The sequence below is a fragment of the Xiphias gladius genome, chromosome 9 (genome assembly GCF_016859285.1).
Source record: "Xiphias gladius isolate SHS-SW01 ecotype Sanya breed wild chromosome 9, ASM1685928v1, whole genome shotgun sequence".
NCBI classification, from domain to species: Eukaryota; Metazoa; Chordata; class Actinopteri; order Istiophoriformes; family Xiphiidae; genus Xiphias; species Xiphias gladius.
The window spans coordinates 13,377,985-13,401,515 of record NC_053408.1 but is presented as its reverse complement, the minus strand read 5'-3'; the positions used below and the strand labels follow the sequence as shown (position 1 = coordinate 13,401,515).

The 23,531-nt window shown below is 41.4% G+C and overlaps 1 protein-coding gene across 2 annotated transcripts in view; it reads right to left on the bottom strand.

Moving 5' to 3' along the window:
• Positions 1-23,531, bottom strand: part of LOC120794796 (ankyrin repeat and fibronectin type-III domain-containing protein 1) — a 127,148-nt gene that overhangs the window by 80,836 nt on the left and 22,781 nt on the right. For both annotated transcript variants that reach the window (XM_040136141.1, XM_040136142.1), the window contains exons 3-4: positions 19,397-19,578; positions 15,642-15,880 (exon numbers count right to left, since the gene is read on the bottom strand). In XM_040136141.1, coding sequence (XP_039992075.1) covers positions 15,642-15,880; positions 19,397-19,578 — 421 coding nt within the window. The remainder of the gene's footprint in view (positions 1-15,641; positions 15,881-19,396; positions 19,579-23,531) is intronic.

Below are 23,531 nucleotides of genomic sequence, written 5' to 3'. Positions count from 1 at the left end.
GGCGACAGTCCCATTCTGGGGTGACTCATTGTTTCCGAGACCTCTCATATGCGTCGCATTAGAAGGAGACGACACACAAAACATAGTTCTCCCCTCGCCTCCTCCTTCGTCCCCCCCCCCCCTTCTCCTATTCTCCCTCATCCTCTGTTTCCTCTCAGCATTTTCCTGCCATCATTTTGCTCGTACTCTTCGGGTTCGCATTTGTCTATTATGTCTTCTTTCATCATCCCCACCCCACTCTCACTGATGTTTCTGACTTTCTTTATTCTGTTCTCATTACATGTCAGTCTGATCCTTTTCTGATTTCACCCAGTTCAGATCTGTCAAATGCACCTATCATTGTGTTTGTCCGTCTTTCTCTCATTTCTCGTCCTTGTTTTATTATCCTTTTCCTATCCCACATAATTTGCTATATCAATCACTCAGTGTTTTGTTACTGTTTTGCAGCAAACAGATTTTTGTCTGGTATCTGCTTACCCTTGTGATGTTAATAATAGGGCTCAGGTAGGCCTGTTCCCTGTCTGTAGCACACACATTTCTACCTGAGTTACATGTATCCCTACTGGCATGTGATAAAATTATGGGTGTCCCTTGTCCTGTCAACACAAATACTGTTAAAATACAGGTTAAAAAAAAATGAAGAAAGGACCAATGAGGAGGTGAAGTGGATAGTGGGACAGGGAAAAGTCCTGTCTGAGCTCGGACAGCCAATAACAAGTAGCTTTCCAACAAGTCTGCCTCAGTTTGTGTGAATGTGTGAATGTGTGAATGTGTGTGTGTGTGTGTGGTGTGTGGTGTGTGGTGTGTGTGTGTGTGTGTGTGTGTGTGGTGTGTGTGTGTGTGTGTGTGTGTGTGTGTGTGTGTGTGTGTGTGGTGTGTGGTGTGTGGTGCGTGGTGCGTGGTGTGTGTGTGTGTGTGTGTGTGTGTGTGCGTAATGATGCGTGCATCCCTGGTGACAGGCACTCTCAGTGACCTACAGTATGTGTATGTGTGTGTTATGAGAGTGTATGGGAGATGGGAGGAGAAGGAGGGGTAAACCCTTCTAAATATGCATCTTAATGGCTGCTCTGTTCCCACCATTCACACCGAGTGATGGAGAGAGCGAGGGCGAGAGAGGCAGGGGATGAGGAGAAGTGGTGCTGCATGTTTTCAAGTGCGTAGCCAAGACAGAGACGCAGACAGAGAGACAGCGAGTTGAAAAGACAGAATGGTGCAAGCAAACGTCAACAAGAGACAAGCTATGTGAGGAGCCGCCATACCTGACTCCTTCTACCGTGGCCCCATTCCACAGTGACAAACACACACACACACACACACACACACACACACACACACACACACACACACACACACACACACACACACACACACACACACACACACACACACAGAGACCTCAGCAGCAGTAGTATTGAGGAGCAGAGTGGAGAACTAGCCTCCTCAGGCAGTAGCTGTTTGTCGCTAAATGAAGGCCGGCATTCTTTGGTTTCCCAGGGAGCTGGGTGCCTGCCAGTCCCCCGGCCACTGAGTGCCATTTTATTAAGAACAAAATGGAGCCCCTATGAAAGGAGCCCAGCACTGAGCCTGCACAGGTCTCACTGAGCTGAGTCTCGGCATAAACAAACACCACCTTAAAGAGACAGGCTTGCAGAAAATGAGGGACAGCAGGGCCCCTCAAGAGCCCTCTAAGAGATACAAACTACTTTGGGATTGGCTGTGGCCGTTATTGATAAGCAACACTCACCTTCCTGAGGGAAGGTGAAGGGTGAAACGAAGAATGCAATGATAAACAGGCTACTCCCCCCTCAGAAACTAAATCAGTATTTTGTTTCACAACCAGCTGGTGGAAATGGTATTGTGATATGGACATGAGAATGACACAGATGTTACCCTCAATAAAGACAAGTGCCAGTAAATAATAAACATCCACGTTAAACAGGTCAAACCTGACAACGCCAAATCACCTTAGAAAGTGTAATGACTGCACGCCACCTCACAGTGTATGCAGTCTACAATCAACATGTGATTACAGCAAAGAAAGCTGAATTGAGAGACAGTGGAGGGACACACTAAAAACTACTGACGTGCAAGTACATACTTACATATATGCAAACCTAAACAATGATATACACAGACAGACAGAGGTCTTGAGTGAGTTTAAAGCCCAATATTTGGGCAGGTGGTAATATAGAAGCAGAAAGGATGGATAGGGGTTTGATCAATTGGTGGATGAATGGATGGAGGGATGACGAGTTTAAGTGTGAAATACTGACAGAGATACTGTACTGTCCGTTTGTACTAAAGCCTTAAAAAACAAACAAGCTGATCTTTTTATACTATAACTCCATCCCTCCTCCTCCTCCTTCTTCTCCTCATCCTCCAACTATCCTGTCACTTTTCATGATACACACTATATTTCACTGGTAGCGGATTTGGGCTCATCTCATTAGAGGAGATATTTATCAGAGATTAGTATAAATATACATTTCTTGCCCCACATGCCCAATTCAACCAGGAGGGGTCAGTAACACAGAATCTGCTAAGGCTCACTATCAATGTGTGTGTGTGTGTGTGTGTGTGTGTGTGTGTGTGTGTGTGTGTGTGTGTGTGTGTGTGTGTATAAGACAGGGTGACAGTGTGTTTGAGTGAGAGAGAGAGAGAAACAGAGAAAAAGAGAACCTCTGTGGTTTGTGTATACAAGCACATGAGAGACTGTGGTTTTTCTACAGTATGGATATTTGCCTGTGTGTGTGTGTGTGTGTGTGTGTGTGTGTGTGTGTGTGTGTGTGTGTGTGTGTGTGTGTGTGTGTGTGTGTGTGTGTGTGTCCGCGTATGTGTGCATTAGTTCAGTATGTGCGCCTGCATTTCTGAGAATGTGACTGCATACCAACGCGCAATGTGTGTTTCCACAGACATGTGAGAACAGTGTGAGTGTGTGCGGTGGCTATCCCCCTCCATAGTGAAAGCCACAGCCTCAAACCACATCAGAGAGTGTGTGGGAGACAGAATGACAAGGCCAGGAACCAGCCAGCGTCTGCCTGCAGCCACACACAGACACAGACACACGCTCACACGTTGACACACACACATTCATACGTACACATTTATCACATTTACCCATCTAGTTATTCACACACACTGACTCTCTCTCTGTCTCTCTCTCTCTCCCCCTAACACACACACACACACACACACACACACACACATTTAACACCAACCGTCATTACACCACAAGTCCTATCCAGTGGTCACCATTTAGGCCAAGGATGCAGTCTACAGCATAGGGAGATGTTTGTGTTTGCATACTTTCTCACAGAGCAGAGGGCAAAATAAGCTTCCTACGGTGGATTTGTTTTAGCATTTTGAGTGGTGCAACTGTCACTCATTGGTGTTTGGGATAAATGAAAATGAAAATATTTGAATTATTTAATTATGGCCACCAAACAGTGTACAGAAATAAAGGGCATACAAGCAATAACTAGGCTAAGAGAAGCTCCGAAAACAAGATAATTACAGACAAGTACACATGCACATAGCAAGCCCAGATACACATTATCGTACATGCATCTATGCATACATTTAATGTAAATTAATACACAGACAAAATATGCACACATTCATATTAATAAACACACTAACAAACACATATTAGCAGCAGAGTATGAGTATGATGCATGCTTGCCTTCTTACACACAAAAAACACACTGCTACTGCCAACGAAAGACCATTCATGCAATTTCTCACGCTGACACAAGCACGCACACACAGACAAAGACGCAGCGCAAGTGTAGGTCATCCATGGGTGAGTGAAAGCTAGAAGCAGTGTTTTTCCTTGCGGTGGACACACATCAATTTCAAGGAAATTGCTCGCCCCATTATTGGAAAGTGTTACCGGAATGTCAATTAAGGGGGAAGTTTTTAACCTCGCACCACACAAATAAACAGTGCACCCCACTCCCCCTTATTAAAGGCAGTGTCAGCGCAGACAGAGAGTCTGGAGGGGGTAGAGGGGAGTAGAAGGAGGGATGGAGGGAGATAGGGAGGCAGGGATGGAGGAAGGGAGGCCCAGGGAAAGGGAGAAGAGGAGACAGGAGATTTGGTGCTCTCAAAGAAATGCTTTTGGCCCTCCTTTTGTGCCCAAGGGCCCTAGACCCTGAGAACCACTCAAAATCCGGGCTCTGGCCCCGGCTCAGGCCCACTTAAGGTTAACCTCAACAGGCAGGGATCTGTTTGACAGCTGGTTGGATCCTGTAGGTGCAACTGCAGCGGAGCGATTGAGGGCAGGTCAGCAGAGGGGGGCAAGGAGAGAAAGAGGAGTCCACGGAAATAGTTTTTTTTTTTTTAATACACTTAAAGAACATACAAGAGCTCGTAGAGGATACATACATATAATATAATACAATATAAACATTCTCAAAACATGAAGAATGGAAACAAAGATGAAAAAATTAAAGAAAACATGGAGGATTTATATGAAAAAAATATAGAAATATACAAATAAACAATCATTCTCTAATCACTTGGCATAAAAAACACAAAGTGGAGCAAAGGCTTGAAAAATAAGGGGCATATATCAAAACTCAAAGAAAAACCATGGAGATAGAGGTGGGAGACTGGAGAGTGAGAGGGTAGGGAGGATGGAAGGGCGGACTGCAAAGAAAAGGTGAAGGAGTGTAATTTTGCGTCTGAGGAGGTTTGACAGAGGTGAGAGGAAATATGTAGGGCAAGGAAGAACATACATTGTGTGGGAAGGAATATGCAAAGAAATGGGAAATGAAAGAAATGGGCATTATTCTCAGAATGATCCAGAAATATTCAAAGAGTAGCAATAGATCAACGGGCGGGGCGAAGACCAGGCAACTTCAAACAGGTATCTCCTGTTTGCAATGCTTTACTGAACAGAGCCTCCAAAGTTGCGTGGGGTGTGCTCAAATGGCAACTGGGTGGGGGGGCTCATAGGCATGTGAAATGCCCTCACATAGCCAATGTATGAGCCGCTGTTTGGAAAAGGGCTTGCCTAGAGCCCCGTCACTATAACAGAACAACAGCTGCTGAGAGGCTGCGTGTTCCATATAGCTTATAGCTATAGCTAGAGCACACATTGGACACAAACAACGCAACTTCTGCTCTCACTCTGGATGGAAAAGGCAGTGAGGAAAAGGCCTGCGTGTAGCACTACTCTTGTTTTGTTCAAATAAAAAACAACTTGGGTGGAAGTTTGCAAAATCTCTTGAATTATGTTTTACTGTCCAGGAAGCACAGCTACAGACTAATGTTCAGGGTTTTAGAAAATACTTAAATGTCAAGCTGAATTAGGGGGAAATACATATAAAATATTGCACAGTACTAGAACATTTTCATTTGATGTCAAAGTGCAGCAATAAACTCATGGTGTATGATGTCTTGGATTTCAATATTTTACTTAGTAAGCATTCAAGTGTTGGAAGAAACCTATGCAAAGTATTTATAGTATGTGGTGCTATAATATAGCGAGGAAAATGGATTTCCTACATTTTAAGGAAGCTACTGGGAATTTTAAGGAGGAATCCTCCTTTGTAGTTTAAAACAGAAGAGGAACTTTGCCTCTCCTGGGAAGCTCCCCATGGTGCTCAAAAAAGTGGTGAGGTAAGGTGTGAGAGTACGTCAGTCCCTGCATCCAGGTCATCACGACCTGACTACAACTGGAGAGTCAGCTGGGGTTACTCAGCGATGACGGTAAAGCCTGAGGCGTGGAGATCCACATCATCGAGTTCATCATCTGACGTCTAGGTCACACAGCTTCAAGTATAGTCACGGCACTGCTGCTGTAATACTGCGGCAAATGCCCTGCAGTCACGGAAATTGGCTTGCTATTGGAAGATGAGGATCAGGCAAAAACTAGGCAAATCCTGGATGGCCAAGTCGGTACATGTAAGTTTCAGTGTGCTTTTCCGCAGAAGAAAGTGGTCAAGCTTGTACAGCCTGTAAGAAGGCAAAGCCAGGGTAAATAGAGCGAGGTAATTCAAAGCTAGTAAGTACAGCATGTAATTCCACTGCCCCAAATATGTCCTGTGGTTGAGAAGTCTGATTTCTTATTCGAAACAGTCAACGTGGAGAGTAGAAGTGGGCAGATGCGAGAAAGACAAATAGCAAAAGGAAGAGAAAGAAAAGACAGGAGATTATTATACATCATCATTAGTAAACTACTGACTCCGCAGTAATCCTCTGCAAGAGCTCCCGTGTCAGTAAAAACCAAACCCTAGCCCCGACTGCAGGGAGAAAAGACGCGCAGAGTGGAGAAAGAGAGGGAAAGGGAGGGGTAAGAGAGTGGGTGATGGAGAGCTGGAAAGAGAGACAGATCAGGAGAGGAGCAGTTCTGAATCTACATAGTAAATGAAGACCATTTCACTGGTTACCCTCGGCAACCAAAGTGGCTGCAGAAAACATTCCCATGCCATTCTTGGTCTGTTTTGGGTGAGCGTGTGTGCGTGCACGTGTGTCAAAGAGAGGTCTAACTGAACAAGCGCATTTAAATGAGTGGTATTTTTCTCCCTATTTCTATGTAAAATAACCAGAGTGTGGTTCTCCTCTTTGACCAAACTCACATCCATTAAACCAGAGCTTCAGTCTCTCAGAAAACACAAGGAGAGAGGAACAGGGATAGAGGGATAGATGGAAAGAGAGGGAGAGGATGGTTGAAAATGGTGATGAATTATGTGTGATGATGTGAGTTGTGTGTATGGGTATTCGAGTAAGTGCGTATGAGTGTGTAAAAAAAAAAAAAAAAAAAGCCAGCTGTAACCAACCTAACCATCAATGCGCTTTCCAAGCCAGACCATTAGAGTGGTGCACTTTTCTGAACCTAACTTTGAATGTGAACTACAACTAACTTTCACCACTGCCTTTGGTGTCCTAAATTCACTTTAGCCACCGATGCAGTAATGAAAAATGATGTGCTGAGATCACTTTAGTGGTTGTCTTTGTTTGGTTATTAACACTAATCATTTTTACAGCAGTACTCATCTACCTTACATCTGTTGTACAACAGAGAGCGACAGAAAAGAGGGAGCGTGAGAGAGGCGGCCATGCACAAAAGCTTATGAACCAGACTCAAAGCTGTGATTTCAGTACTTTATGAGTCTTAGCCTGCTGAGCCACCAGTTCACAGCCTTGATTGTCAAACCGGTGTTCAGCATAGGAATGCTGAGCAAACAAAAACACCACTGTTTTATTTTCACAAAGCAGCCAAGGGTCTGGCTTCTCTCTCCTGTTTTTTGCCTGCTGCTGTGCATTCCAATAAAAGTCTCCACAGATAATGAATATTAGTAGGCCATCCACAGCCAAACCTTGGCTCCGATGGCAGTTATGACTGTCCACTGTGGTGTCTGTGTGTTAGTCATCTCAGGATGAGTGAGTCACCATAGAGAAACCTCAAGCACCACCCAGGTAACAGCTCAGCCACACACACACACACACACACACACACACACACACACACACACACACACACACACACACACACACACACACACACACACACACACACACACACAGAAGGAAGCACTGCCATGAGCAAAGGGAGGGATAGCAGGGCAGGAGTTCTATTGTGTGGCATTATGCTGCCACCATGTGGTCAGTATGAGAATGGGCAAAGCTGGTAGCGATAGGCAGCTGCAAAGTATAAAGCATACAGCAGAGACTATTATCTAGTTTTGTATTAAAGGACAGAAATTAAATGAGTGGCAGTACTAAAAGGAGATAAATAAAGTAAATAAAGTAACTGAGTTTTCCGTTTGGCTCTTACTTTTTCACCAGGCACTTTGGTGTCAATACTGATTGAGCACATTGTTTTCAGTCCTCCTTGCAGTCCTTACAGCTGGTTGAGTTTTCATATTCGTAATTTGGGATTTAAGTTAAACTTATTTGTGTGTTGAATAACTTCTTAGATTCAGTTGAGAAGAGTAAGGAAAATGCAAATGAGCATTTTCACAGTTAAGCTGAGTTCATCTCTTGAACTTAGGTAGCTGAGTTTAGATTTGTGAACTAAATCAGCCTTCCACAATGCTAGAAAAAAAGGATATAGGGACTGGTAAATATTAGCAAAATGCCTGTTTTACAAGGAAACACATGAAACTAATTTGGTTACACTGTAGAACCTCAGTCAGTGTTGGTTGTATCTACCATTATTACAATTTAAATCTTTTCAAAGAGGAAATATCCATCTAAGTGAGATCTGTTGCTGCTGCTATTGGTGAGCAAATCACCAATGTGGCAAATCAGCAGGGATATAGACATACCTAGTCCACTGAAACTTTTCTGAGGTACCTTGGCACATGTACTATGGAATCTAATGAGGTAATCAAACAAATTGGGAGTGATTAGCCAAGTGACCACAGGGCAATTGACTGCATAAACAGTCGTTGTTCCAATTCCCATTATGGAGGATGAGAAAGTTGCTGTAATGACAGAGAAACAGTTAAAAAGGGGGGAAGACATAAATAAAGACAGTAAGGATGATATCACGGGAAGAAAAAAACAGTTTGGAGGAGTTCCCATCACCATGCCTTCCCCTGACTCTATGTGGGCCACATCATCAGGCTAATTACCCCAGTAATTACTATGCTAATGCTGCCAAGGCCTTGAGGCTGCACTTCTGTATCCTGTTTCAATTGAGGCCACTGGAAGTTAGGCAGCTAGAGGGAATAGTGGAGCTCTCAAACTGCTGCTGCGCCGTTCACTATCAGTCATCCCTGGCCTTTCAGTAGATGTGTTCAAGTGTGTATTTTGTTGGGTGTCTGAGGAAGCCTGGTTCTTAATCTTACACAGCAACTTGACTTCTCTCTCCCATAGTTTTGTGCTTTCTCATCTCTCATCTGCCTCCTCTCTCCTCCTGTCGCTTTCTGCAGGTATTTCTGTCCCTTGTGTTGCAGAGCCTGGATCTGTGACTGCAAACCACCTACTCCCCATGATCCTGCTCAACACCCACTGCTTCAATTATTATGATTATCGATATTATTATTATATTTAGTTTTATTAGTATTATTATTCAACCCTATTATTATTATTTAGTTTTATTATTAGTTATACATCCTTACGTTGTACCTGTACTGTTCTATGTTCTCTTTCCTCCCTCCTGCCCCCCCTCCTCTTTCTCTCTCAACCCAGCCAATCAAGGCAGACGGCCGCCCACCATGAGCCGGGTTCTGTTCAAGGTTTCTACCTGTTAAAAGGGAGTTTTTCCTTGCCGCTGTCGCCAAGTGCTTGCTCATGGGGGAATGTTGGGTCTCTGTAAATACAACTATAAAGAGTATGGTTTTGATCTGCTCTATATGAAAAGTGCCCTGAGATAACCTCTGCTATGATTTGGCGCTAAATAAATAAAACTGAATTGAATTGAATTGAATTGAATTGAGTATGATGTAGAAAAACAATGATATTTTCATGATAGTACAGAGCAGGACACCCCCACCCCGGACCCTTAGCGGGTATTATACTGTCATGTTCCTACCAACAGCCACTTCACCTTTTTATGACAATAATCAGAGAATTAAGTGGCTGCACACATTGAGGCCCGCCACTGCACTTCCCTGCTGTTATCCAACAGCATCACAGCACCAGCACAAGTACACACTACTCTCTATAAGAATATTTAACAGAGCTGAATATCCATGATATGATTGCAGTTTTTAAGTAAATGCCATATACAGTACTTTGGTACACTGACAGCTGCATTATCAATTGAAGACATAAAAAAGACTTCAGCACCTAAAGGGTGGAATATATTTATGCTTATCTAATTTCAGCTACATTCTCATTTCAGAATGGGCTCTTCACCTTTTGTTAAAGCACAAGCAGACCTGTTGTTAAGGCGCAGTCATGTAATTGTTTTCATATTAATATTGAATCGATATTAATATCAATTACTTCTTGTAATCTGAAATGGTTGCGAGTACAGCCAGTCCAAAAGAGAATAAACGCCCCAGTCTGCAAGGTTGTCCAGCTCTAAGCCACTTTTAACTCAAGGCACTGGCCAGTATGGTCCTGGACTAAGTCATACTACCAGATAAAACTCTATCTTCACACTATCAGCCCAGAAACCTAATAGAGGAAAACCAACATAAATGGGAGGCTGTTATAGAGAGGAGAATATCTGGCAGTTGACAGAGAACCAATTTTGCAGGTGGTTGGTGGACCAAAGCAGATCTAAAACAAAGTAAATATTGGGCTTAAATTCTGTGGACAGTGGGAAAATGGATGCCAATGAGATATCCATTTTTGTTTAGTTTCTGGTTCTGTTCTGTGTGAGTGCAGACTCTGTAAGGATTGTTGCAATTAGTTTAGGCTTCTGTTTTATTTTTTGTTTTAATCTGCTTTCTGCCCATTATGTAACAAAAATCGCATCATGCAGGTGTATCTTTCTCTAAATTGTACATAATTGACTTTATTTTCAAAACTCATATGCCTTTCATCAGCTTGAGGTTAGCTACCTAACTTCAGTTTTGCAATAATTAATGCTTCACACAACTATTTTGTCTGAGTCTGTCTTTTTAGGTATTGTCAGTGCCTTTAAGGATAAGAAAATCATCCAATGTGACCCTTTTTTCTATCCATGAGGTTTCCATGCCATCTAAGGACGTATCAGATGGTGAGTTACCCAATGAAAACAAATGGAAAGCCCCATGATTCATTGTGAAAACAACACATTGCAGCCAAAAAGAGCTCAAGTCTATAGCACAAAACTGGTGCAAACAGATAGGAAATAAACAACTTAGCTGTCAAGCACAGAGCCCATTTCAAACTCTAAAGATGTTTCTCTTTTGCTCTCTAATTCCCAAGACAACCCCAGGATTTTTTCTTCACAAGGACACAATAGATTCTGTATTTTTGGACTTAAGAATCATTGAAGGTGCAAATGCTTTGTAGAAGCCTTAGTGCTCTTGATGGAAATCTTTGAATAGGTCCCCATAGTCCCCAACTCAGGTGAATGCTTTGTGTTGGAAAGGCAAATTTACAAACAGATCAGGTGGTAAGATCAGAACGGACAGTGCTGTTTCACTTCTAAGGTCACTATGAAAACCTCGCCAATGCCATTTCACTATCAAATATCTGTATTATGCACGTAAGATGTTCTCTAGCTATCGTTCATGCGTGTTTATGAATGATTATGTGTGAGAACACACTGTGCTTGTTTCCTGACAGCATTAATGACTCCAAACAGAGACAGAGCTTAACCACAGGGAGCAGTGACATATCTCTTAAACCAATCCAGACAACCCTGAGCCTTTTGACCAATGCAACAAGTTGAATATCATTCGCCTCATCGGACGACCGGGTACCACTGAGTTTCATGCCGGTATTGTATCAAGAGGCCTGCCTGTGTGTCAGTATGTGTCTATGTGCATGATCTGTTAGAAATTTGTCTTGTGGTGTATCCTGCGGGTTTCCGATGAAACAAGAAATTGTGACAAATAGTTATTTGCATTTCCTGGTGTATGAATAATTTGAAGGAATACTGACTCCCCTTATTTCATTTAATAGCGAAATTTGTGAGTCATCTTGCAAGCAGAGGGTGTCAGACTGAAGTGCTGCAAATAAGCACGAACAAAGCATTATGTAGTTACAGCCACTCAATCAACAGAAATGATACGGTCTGTACTTTGATTATGTGGTTACTCAGCCCCTTAGCTTGCTGCTGTTACGAACACTCAGACACACACATACATAAATAAAACACACACACAGATACATATTTACAGAGGTTTTCACTTAGTTACTCACACTTGCAAGCACATATAAAATAAATCCAATGCGATTAAACTGCATTATATCAACAGATTAAATTATGCGTGATGAAAACAATAAATTTAGCAGTATAATTTATTATCATTCAAGTTATTAATTCTCTTGTTTCCAGCTAGATACAGCAGTGGCATTAACTAGAGCTGCTATTAATGCTGTATAGCAAGATTATTTGTTTATCTTTGGTCTGCATATTTGAAAATTCAAGTATGAACAGATGAAGTGAGAACTGCTGTTTATGTGCCACTGAGCAAGACACCTAAGCCCACATTGCTTCTTGCCAAGCACTGACAAGTTGAAAATGTAAGTATACAGTCTCAATCAGCTGGGCAAAGATTTAAGAAAGGATAATAAAGCACTTGCAAAGTCACAAGCTCTCTTGTGAGAAGTACACAGGGAATTGATGGCTGTTTTAACCTAAGATGTAAAAGTAAAACATCTTTATTGTTGTGTACTGCTGAAATAGAGAGGTATGACCTTGAACACACGAGATATGCAGCACTCTGAGTCTGATAGGTAAGAGGGAAAGTTGCTGGAGATAATTAACTTTCACCATAATGCACAGTTTGGCAGCCTTACAAACATGGGGTTATACTTTTTCTCCCCCTCCTCTCACCCCCACCATATGCCTTTCTCCTTTTACTTACTACACATAAAAGCAACTACACACTTTATCTCTCTGTTTGCCCTTTCTTTACCAAGATTATAGTCTCTCACTCATATGTAAATTCATACAGGTCTACGCACAATCCGGAGCATTGTATAATTAACTGACAATTCCACCTCCATTTGTGTCTTTGTGAGATATAGTATAATTCTTCTGTGTAACTCGGTATGTGTTGCTGCATCATTGTCCCGATACTGAGGCATTGTTGCTCTGCTGTGTCACAAACACTGTGATGCCCTAACATTGCAGCACAGCTGCTGTCTGTTTGAGCCAACGGGCTAAGCTGCAGTTGTTTCTGTCACTGTAATTTTCATGAAGCAAGTGCTGCTCCAAAGAGTGTGTAAGGGATGGGCAACAATGTATGCTCCTTGCAACCATAACCAGCATCCCAACACTGCTGCCTGGCCTTTTGTACAGACAAAAGAAAAGGGGAATAGACATATTGAGACAGAGAGACAGAGAGAAGACAGGTGCATAAATTATCTTGAAAACATAAAAAATTACACCCCTACTGGGAAAAAGAAAACATTCTTTCACTTTCTCCCAAGTTTAGAAAATGATACTAATCTTTTGCAGGTGGCTATAAAGTAAAAGAAATAGATGTGGGGTGGTGTTAAGGGGAGAAAAAGAGTTCAAACTTAACACCACTGCCTTATATAACCAGTCTCTCACATAGTCTGTTAATATGTTTTCATTTCTGTCTGTTTTCCATTTGGCTGGCAGAATTGCACACCCTGTGGCGCTGCACAGAAAGGCTGAAAAAAAAGCATCCACCAATGCATTATATTGCATAAGAATGTAAACCTTCAGATGTGATGCTAAATTTTGACATCACAGCACAGGAATAATGATTTGATAAGGCATTTCTAATACTGCCTCTAATGCTGTGTGCTATTGCCAGATAAGATTGCATGAGATCTCACCCCAAAACACACACGGCAGGTCATCAGATCCAGTGCTGTTCCCATTTCAAGTCAAGATGCTGAAACTTTGTGATAAAAGTTTGTAAAATTAACTCCTTTCCTTTTTCTTTTCAGTTCAGTGATGGTTCTGCAGGTCTGACTTTGTTCTCTGATCGTATCCACAAAGTGCTCCAACTCCGACTAGCGATGTCTGGTTCATGGGCCCACAAGATTTGTCAAGGACAACATGAGGATTAATAAAAAGTCCTTAATTCCTTGTTTGAAGTCTGGAAAGTTTTCATAAACTACTTCTGCTTGAAGATTAGATCTCAAAAATTATCTAAGAAATTGTCAGTCTTTCACTTTGCTTAGCAGTCGGCAAAGTCATCACTGTAATATCGGTTTTCTGGACACATTTTAGACAGCATCCATCTACATCCAGCAATATAGGATAGAAAAAAACCTTAACATCCACCTTAAGTTTTCCCACCAGACTGTCCCCTCCTACAGTATGATGGTGTCCTGTTGCACCTGTGACACTGGAGAACCAATTACAAAGCTCAGGCTGGTAATGAGGTCTCAAGTTACCTGATCCAGTGACCAAGTGACAATACAGAGGTCTTCAATCTTTAATGTGTATTCATCAGGCCTGCTGCCCATGTCCGGCATCACTGCACCCAAAATATCCAATGAAACCCACACTGAGCCTATTGAAATTCTAACAAAATATCCAAACTAATTCAAATGAAAAGATAGATTTCAATATAAATTAACAGTCACAAATAAGAAATGGAGAAAAAGGTCAAAGCCCAGCAGTTTTAGAAGACAGAAACTATCCATCAGCTAGAGTTGACAGCTCGATTGGTGGAATTTTAATTATTGAAACTTTATAACTGGAGTGATAGTAGTCCTTTGTAATTAAGTCCTTTGTTTCAGTGATATTAATAATATTTATTTAATGTACATTAGGACAAATCTCTTTCTAGTACTTTCTCTACCTCCCACTATCTATTGTTCTCTCTCAAACACACACACAGACACAAACACATGTAGCCTCTACTTAAAATTGATTTTTACAACTGGCTCAGCTTCACTAATGGGGTCAAATAAACTCAAAATGGAAAAATAAATTCAGACTGTAACTGGACCACCATTAACACACAAAATTTAGATGCAGTTGCAAGCCAATGTACTACACACAGTATATGCAGTAAATTACAGTAAAATAGGCAGAATGAAGATTTTGATAATTTGATTTGCTGTATTCATATTCCAAAGTGTAATTTCCATTTTGTAAATGCTGCAGCACCCCCCCCCCCCCCCCTAAGCCTCATATTTTTATCTGTGCCTTTCCCCTTTATCAACCACGCTTTGCTTCCCACTGTCCTTTGTCTTATTTCAACATTTTCCATGTATCATGGATAGCCTCAGTTCTTAAGAGGTGTGAGAGAAAAATCAAACTTTGCTAATACACTAAAAGATATTGTATTCTGTAACTTTGTAACCTTTCTTGTCAGCTGCATTGTGGTAAAAATGTTTGCTGCTCTTAATTTTTGTCTGACAAGCTATCAAAACAAAATCTGAAATATACCTTTAAGGATTTAGGGGGATCCATTGGTAGAAATGGAATATAATATAATATAATATAATTCATAATTATCGTTTCACTAATGTATAATCACCTGAATTGTGTTTTCGTTAGCTTAGAATGAGCCCTTCATATCTACATAGGGAGCAGGTCAATGGACCCAGCCATGTTGCATCGCCATGTTTCTACAGTAGATCAGAGCGGACAAACCAATCACTGGCTCTAGAGAGGGCCTTTTGCATTTTTACGTCACCTGAAGGCCACTGTAGGTTGGCCTGCACGCTTGGAAAGGGAAGGGTGAGGGGAGGGGTATTCAGTTGGCTGTAATCTGCAGCCTAATCGCTTGATGCCACTAAATCCTACACACTGGTCCTTTAAAGATAAAGGGAGGTATGAGAGATTGCGAGAGACAGAGTGACAGACATATGAAAGTTTTGCTGTCTTGATTTGAGAACCGCTGTTCTGTTCTGTTTGATGGCACGTTCTCACAGTGAGTAAGAAAACTTGAGCCAAATGGCCATATGTACTTTATCAAACTCTAAGGTATCAGCTTCATTCCACCCAACACCCATGTCTAAGCCACAGCCAAGAGTGAAATTGTGCAATTGTGTGGTAATGTGTGTCTATGCACATCCAAGGATTACTAATTTCCTTTTAGACAAACTCATACTTCATCAAAAACCAGGAAATGTGGGCTGCAACTTACAAATTTTCTCTTCAGCTTGCCCTTACTGCCACATGTCTGTTTGCCCTCGACCGCAGTCCCCGAGCCAAAGTCCAAGCCCATGTCCAGGTGGTCATCTGCTGAGACACTCTTGCGGAGATAGGCAGCTCGCGCCCGGAAGTGGGAAAAGGGCGAATGGGAGCGAGGGCGGACCTCGGTGCACCCACCATGCTCAGGCTCATCTTCACCCTCCATGTCATCCTCCAAACGCCACAGTTCCCCTTGAAGATTAGAGGAACAAAAAGAACAAATGACTGGATAGGGTGCAGTCAAGAAAAAAGAAAAGACAAAAAAAAGGAAAGATAAGAGTTGGAGACAGGAGACATATGAGAGCAAGACAGACTGGACAGATGATGAATATTTGTTTCTACAACGCAGTTATTGCCAAGTCACTCCACAAGTTCTGGACTGTCATCCACTGATTGCTTCCATAAAATATTTCCTGGATGTAATTAAATTTCTGTTTAAGGTGAAATATTTTACACCCAAACATTATTCTCAGCCTGCCTCTTTAACAACTGGATTATGATTCCATACGCTGGATAGAAAATAATGGGCCTCGTAAAATGAAGAGGAAGGAACAAAGGTGACATTTTTCTTCAGCTCTGACACGATGGCTGAGCTTTCACAGTCACACAAGAGAGATGGATGTGGGCTGTGAGAAAGTATCTCCGCTGGACTAATCACAGCCAATTTTGCTCTGCATTTGATGTTTGTCAGACGTCTTGTCAGCGTCCGACGCCTTACTAACAGCACCCATAAAAAAAAAAAATCAATCGTCTTTCAGTTACTTACAGAATCTGATGCATGTTGGGTAAGCTACAGCAACTCTGTCGATGACGGCAAGTGAAATTTGTCAAGTCAGTCACAGTAAAAGAGGCCAGATTAAAGGCTCAATCAGTGCCTTTTTTAGACCATAAAATTTTGAAGTATGCTCATATAGGATTCAAATACATACAATCATATATACACAAACACAAACACAAACACAAACACAAACAAACACACACACACACACGGCGTGAATTTAGAGCGTCAAATACAAAAGGATGTTGTCGTTTTAGTTTCAAACAAGGTCTAAAGCCAGCAAAAGATTTTGGAGCCTTACCCACCAAGTCCACTAAGTTTCTTACTAAGTTTATATTAAGCCTAAATAGTGGCCTCCCTTGTTAAAAGATTTTGACAGCAGGTCTTTCGGCAGTAACTGCTTTTGTGTGAGCTTATAAATGACCTTCAGAGTGTGAAATATTACAGTATCAGTTCCACTGCCTGAGCAGCAGCCAAAACACATCTGGCTTCAAAAGCTGAGCCAAATGACACTGCAACATAGTGATTGGGGAACAACTCTCAGTGCGAGCACTGGAGTATGCTAATATGGGACATAGCTTAAATCTGGGAAGGAAGTGTAGCAAATAACTCAAATAACTTGAATTAAAAAAAAAAAAAAAAAAGTTGTCTCAGCACTACTGGAGAGATAAAGATGGAGAGAGACACAGAGAGCCAGCATCATGGACGATGACAGTGGTTGCTAAGCAACAAGGGGCCACATGACTGAAGACTCTCCCAATTTGATATTTGCAACAGAGCAGCAGTAGGGCAACGGAAAACAGGCAGAGACAGACACAGAGACAGAGAATCGGAAACAGATAGGTTAAGTCCGGACATAAAATGGAAGCACTTGGGCAAAATAAACCAATCAAAGACAACTCTCTTAAGTCTGGGATCATTAGACGTAACAGTAAAGACTGACTGAAATAGAGCAGTGAGTGCTCTTGCACAGAGTGGTCTAATTCTTCTTTCTTGTTTCCTTTTTTCACCTTTATTCGCCGTAAGCTGCTGTGATGATGAGTGTTAATCAAGGAAGGGAGCCTACTAGGTGCTTGATATTAACTGAATTTAAACAAAAGGTTCAGTTGCCCTTGTAGTTTTGGCACTCAGCATTTAGGGGAATAAGAAATGTCAAAAACTGTTTGCAAACACAACCCAACAAACCCAAATATCAGTGTTTTAATGCGGAGTTTGACTGTATTGTTTAATTATATTGTGAACATTTTGTGCTTGTTGGAGTTGATATCGAAGTTGCTACCTCCTGTGCTGCTGCTATCTCTCTTTGAATCCAGTGAGACTTTGGTTTAGTTTAAGAGTAAGACTCTGCCTTATTTTAATAAGTTGCTTTTCTCTGATGTTTTCCGTTTCTTTTTCTCCATTTTTAGAGTTACACCTTCTTTTTTCTCACAGAAGCTACACAGAATGCGGAAGACGGAGGGTGTGTATGCCTGCTATGAAAGCTTCTCTTGTATTGAACATTGTGAATAAAGATGTAACAAAGCATTTCCCCTCAATCAAACACTTGAAATGTGCCAGTTCTCATCTACCCGGTGGTGGTGAGGAAGCTTTGTTCAAGTTGACTTGAACGACATCGATCAGGAGTGACACACAACTGTTGACAGTGTGTGTGTCTGTCAGTGCATGTGAATGAGGAGATGGGCGAAAGGGTGTCTAACCTGAGGCACATCCTGCTCTGACTCTACAGCTGCAAGCTCTGATGTGATGGCTGCTGGCTTGCTGACAGCTGTGGAGTCTCAGGCAGAGGTTTCATATACTTAAAAAATATTTTGATATATCTGACAAATTATTGGTCCAATTTTTTTTGTTTTTATTGGTAATTTAATTTGTTTGTTTATTAATTCAATGGAATTTTATTTATTAAGTGATTTCTCTGTCTTAATGCCTTATGTTTTGGACATCTGGGAACCCAGAGTTTTTAATAGAAAAGCTCCTTTGGTTCTGTATAAATCAAAGTGTTACACTAAGGCCTACTGTAGAGTTTCCTTTCACATAAAATCAACACAACCCATAAATGTTTTCATCCTTAAATAACACTGCATCCGTTGGTTAAGATGAAAGTTGTCTCTGTCAGCAGGTTACAGCTTCAGGATTCTCCATGACAGTTTTCCCTCTCAGGTGAGGGAATGGTTGATTTATATGCAAAGGGGGGAGGAGAAAAGAGAGAGAGAGAGGATATACTGTAACTTTCTTGCACACGCTCCTGCTGAGACAGCTAGCTGCCACGTGCTCTCAATCAAGAAGGAGAAATATCAAGAAGCAAAAATTTTGTGGAAGTTTGTAAGGAAAAGGAAATGTGACATGTTTGACATATCTCCGAAGACTTTAGTTTACGCTCTAGTGGCCTTTACTCTCTTTTATCACCAGGAAAGGGCACCTCCCTGACAGCCGCCCATTTGGCTCAATAATAGTGAGATCAAGAGGCACACACATTATGGGCTTAACAGTCTGAGAAAACATCAGATTGTCTCCAAGAAGCCAAGTAAGTCCAACAGCGCTGGTAAGAGCAAGACATATATTTTGTCTGGCTACAGGAATACTACAAGTGATTGTACAAAAGTGATTGTTGGTAAATGATTGAGAATCTGCTGCTAAAGCTGAATCAGCCAGACAGAAACAGCCATTTCAGGAGTAAGAGGAATGTTTTGAGGGGCAACACCATAATTGTGTATTGGGGTGCATTTGGGAGATTTTGGGAGAATTTATTCAGATATGTCATTTGTTAGAGATTACATTTGAACAAATTAAAAAATTAACAAACAAATGAGATCAAAGAATCACACAGATGCAGTCGATTCTACAAAGTCGCCCAGTGCTTTTTTTTGGTAAAAACCCATTCCCCAAGCACTGACAACTGAAAAATACTGTGGCTGTTTTGTTGTCAGCTTTACCTGCAGGTGGCAGAGTGCAGGCCTTCGGGTGGCTGGTCGCAGTGGGCGGGTTCTTCCTGCAAGGAGGACTCCCACCAATGAGATCAGAGTGGTGGACCCTGGAGACCGTTGGTGACTGGGGGATGCTGGGGAGGGTGCGGGATTTAGCCAGTAGGGGTCTCTGCAGCTTCCTTTCCAGTGACCTGGTTGAACGGCATTAATAGTCAATTACATGGAGAATTTTGTTTCCAGTGATTATTATAGTGATTATATTATTATTATAGTTTGTATAATGGCCAATGTTGGATACAATATTTTTGGAGCTTGACTTATACAACAAGATATCTCTCATTTTCTCATTTTTATTTAATCTGTCTCTTGTGAGTCCCCAAACTGGAAAGAAGTGTAATACTAAATAGTTGGAAGGCCCCTTTAAACAGAAATGCTACCTGCACATTTACATTTTTCACATGTCAGGAGCCTTTTTATTTGTAATTGAGGTGAATTTAAACAGAGCACCTTAGCTTATCGCTTTATTTAAAACCCCTATGAAAATATCAACTGGATTAAGTTGGATTTTGAAATTGAACCCAGTGTTTATGCCAGTAGTGACTGATTATCTTCAAGATAAAACAATACCTGTTATGTTAAGCTATCACTGTGCAATACAATACCAGCACATGCACAAACACCAACCCATACACACACACACTTGGACAAACTGTGGTGCACACAAAACCTACTGTTAATGAGCAACAAGAGAGCAGCTGTATCGATCAATAGTGAAATTACTTCCACCTCAGCATAATAAAGCTAAAGACCATTTGGAACACAACCCAGAATAAATTGCTTTCTTTTATGGCAGTTGATGCCACACACTCTTCAATAGGAGACCAATCAATGAGCACAATCACAAGATCGGCTTAATAGCATATTGGTGAACCCACACAGTCAAATAATCTTCAAATATTTATGATGGGACGTGATGCACATGTTAAATAGCTATCTTATTTTACTTATACTTTTTTGTCTGTTTTGTGGTGGCTTTGGCATGTCAGTGTATTTTCAAATACGCAGATGGACTTTTTCATCATTTTTTCACCATTTTCACCATACCACACTGCAGTACCCTTCACAGCCCCAGTTTTTAGGCAAGTAGCTGACACAAAATACTGTTAAATTCCTATACTACAAATATTACATAACATTACATAAGAGATGTGATTAATAATACATAAAATCATCCCTAAATTCTTTTATGTGTCATGTATAATGGAACCGAGATAAGAACTGGAAAAAAAAAAAAAAAACAACAACACTGAGTCACTGCAACAAAATGTGATCAAATTCAATGAAACGTGGCCAGCATTTCAGACATCAGTCAGCCGGGCAGAAGTGTAAGACACCTGACCTCCAGACTCTTGCGGGACAAGTTTGGGTGCAGAACACATGATCCCCAGCTGGAAATCAGTTGAGGACATGTAAGCTGAGTTCCCCCCAATTTCATATAGTGAAAGGAGGGTGTCATTATACGAGCATACATCAACCCAATTCGCATCTTGATTTTCCAAAACCATAGATGTTTTGCTTCAATTTTAAAGAAGTAGTTTGACTTTTTTTGGAAAATACACTTATTAGCTTTTTTTTTTTTGCAGAGAATTAGCTGAGGAGATCAATATCACACTCATATCTGTTCACTGAATAGGAAGCTGGAGTCAGGAGACAGTTATCTTACCATAAAGACTGGAAATGGGGAAACAGCTAGTGTGGCTCAGTCCAAAGGTAACAAAATGCCTACCAGCACATCTGAAGCTCACTAATTCCCACCTTATGGCTTGTGCGTTTAACCCATACAAAAACAGAAATGTAAAAGCAACAACGAGTTGTTTTACGGGGAGTTATATGCTGGATTATTTCTTAACTGGGAGCGGTGACTTCCAGGTGTCTTCTCCTCTTGTTGCCTGGCAACCTCACGGTGACGACAAGACTCTAGTTTTCCCCTGTTTCCAGTCTTTAAGATAAGCTAAGCTTAATATCTCCTGGTTGTAACTTCATATTTAACAGACAGATATGAGAATGGCAGCAGTCTTCCCATCAAACTCAACAACAAAAGTGAAGCATATTCCATTAAAGTTGACTTTTAGAGACATTACATCTAATTTTTGCTGAAATGCAAACCAAAACCAGGATTGCACAGAAATTTTTCATATGTGGCCAAAGTTGCCATAACACTGGCAACTGTAGGAATACAACTTCATGTATCACCCAATGAGCATATTTCATCAAATATATAAGCCAGCCAATTATACAGCCCTCAATCTAAGTATGGGATCATATCTAATCAATTAAATCCATTAAATCCTTTTCAATGGTAGATTATTAATCATTGATTAATTAATGAAAGAATCAGTTACTGCAGCATCATTCACTTGTATATTCATTACATAGAGAATAGATGCCTTCGAGTAGCTTATGCCAGTTTTTGCAAGTGCTCTTGAGTAGAACCTTAAATGTGCCTGTGCTTAAGTGAAATACTCCAGGTCTCCGCTATCTCCCCGGAACGCCCGGATCAGGATGTCTCTGCAGGCTTGGGGCTATTTATCACTGGGAGCTATAAGGTAAACTGACAGCAGGTTCCAAGTCAGCACATCCGCAAGCTCGAGAAGTAAAGTACTGACATCTGCCCGCTGTCAGATAGTAAACTACTCCCCTGATAGAGGAGGTCGGTGTTGGAGTTGTGAATATCTGACCCGGGATCAGAGAATCCCTGCATGTGATTCAAACAAGAGACATGGAGGAACAGGCATGGTTGATGATAAATAATGCTTTTTGTGTTAGTGACTATATACAGTATATGCAGACATGGCACATACACACACACATACACACTTTGATGGTAACTGAAACAGGCAGGTCTCTCATTCCTCTCCAATCCACACCGACTTGCATGAAAAAGCATTTGCCTGAAGCACACACACATGCATACACACACTCCTTACAGTTGGCATTAGATGAAATAACTCAGGGACCTATAGTAAACACAAGTGCATACATACAACCTCACACAGACACATGTGCACAAACACAATGGTTTGGCTGAACAGCCGGCCCAGGCCACTCTTACAATTTGGGCCTCACTCATCCTACAAACCTGTTGCTAAGCGACTCTGTCTACAAAAACAGGAGGAGAGGAAAGGAGAGGAGAGGAGAGGAAAGGAAAGGAGAGGAGAGGAGAGGAGAGGAGAGGAAAGGAGAGGAGAAGAGAGCAGAGGAGATGCTTTTTTTGCTCCTAACTTGTAAGCATCAAGTGTACAACATGTTTCCTGTTGCCAAATGTATTATCTCTGGCGCTGCAGTCAAGGGAAACATTTCCCTATCTTTGTTAGAGTATGTGTCTGCCACAGTGTTATGTGTGAGAAAATAAAATATGACACTAAATTAATACGCTTTTTTTTTTTAAATAAGAATGACAGACAATGGGGTATTAAGAGTAGGGAAAGGAGAGATAGCAAAGAATTGTAGGATGATGGTGGGATGTTAATGTTGTGGGAAACTGTGTGTGAAAATACACGCCACAACAGAATAGAGTTGTATTTGAGATAGCCCGCATGCCAATGAACCATAAACATGTTCTACACATGCTATTGAGCAGTCATCCTCTGGTGTTGTGATTTCTTCCCCCAATTTATTTCTGTGCTGGATCGACAATGAAGGGGGCTCAGAAGACTTTCCAACAGCTTCTGTTCCCCCTTGCTGCAGGCTAAAACACGCTTTTCTTCCACTTCCTCAAGAACAGATTTTAGCGAAACAGATGTACAGCATTTTTGTATTAGTGGCCTATTTTAATGCTAAAAGTAGCACATGCAACCCCCTGACACTTCTCAGCTATGCAGTGTGAAACTGCGACTGCTGAAGTATTTTCCCAACCCTGACACTAAAATCTCTTTCAGAGCAGTTGAGTAGAGTCATGAATGGTGAGTTTTTACCATCAACTTTCACCATCTTCATCATCCTTTTTTGAGAGAATCACTGAGGGAGACCCTCGTCTACAATGATTACAAATTACATGAAAAAAAAATGAAAAAAAACAATGAGGAGATGAACTAACAGTTCATCTCAAGCTCATCTGAATTGACTCAAGCTGTTGTATAAGTTG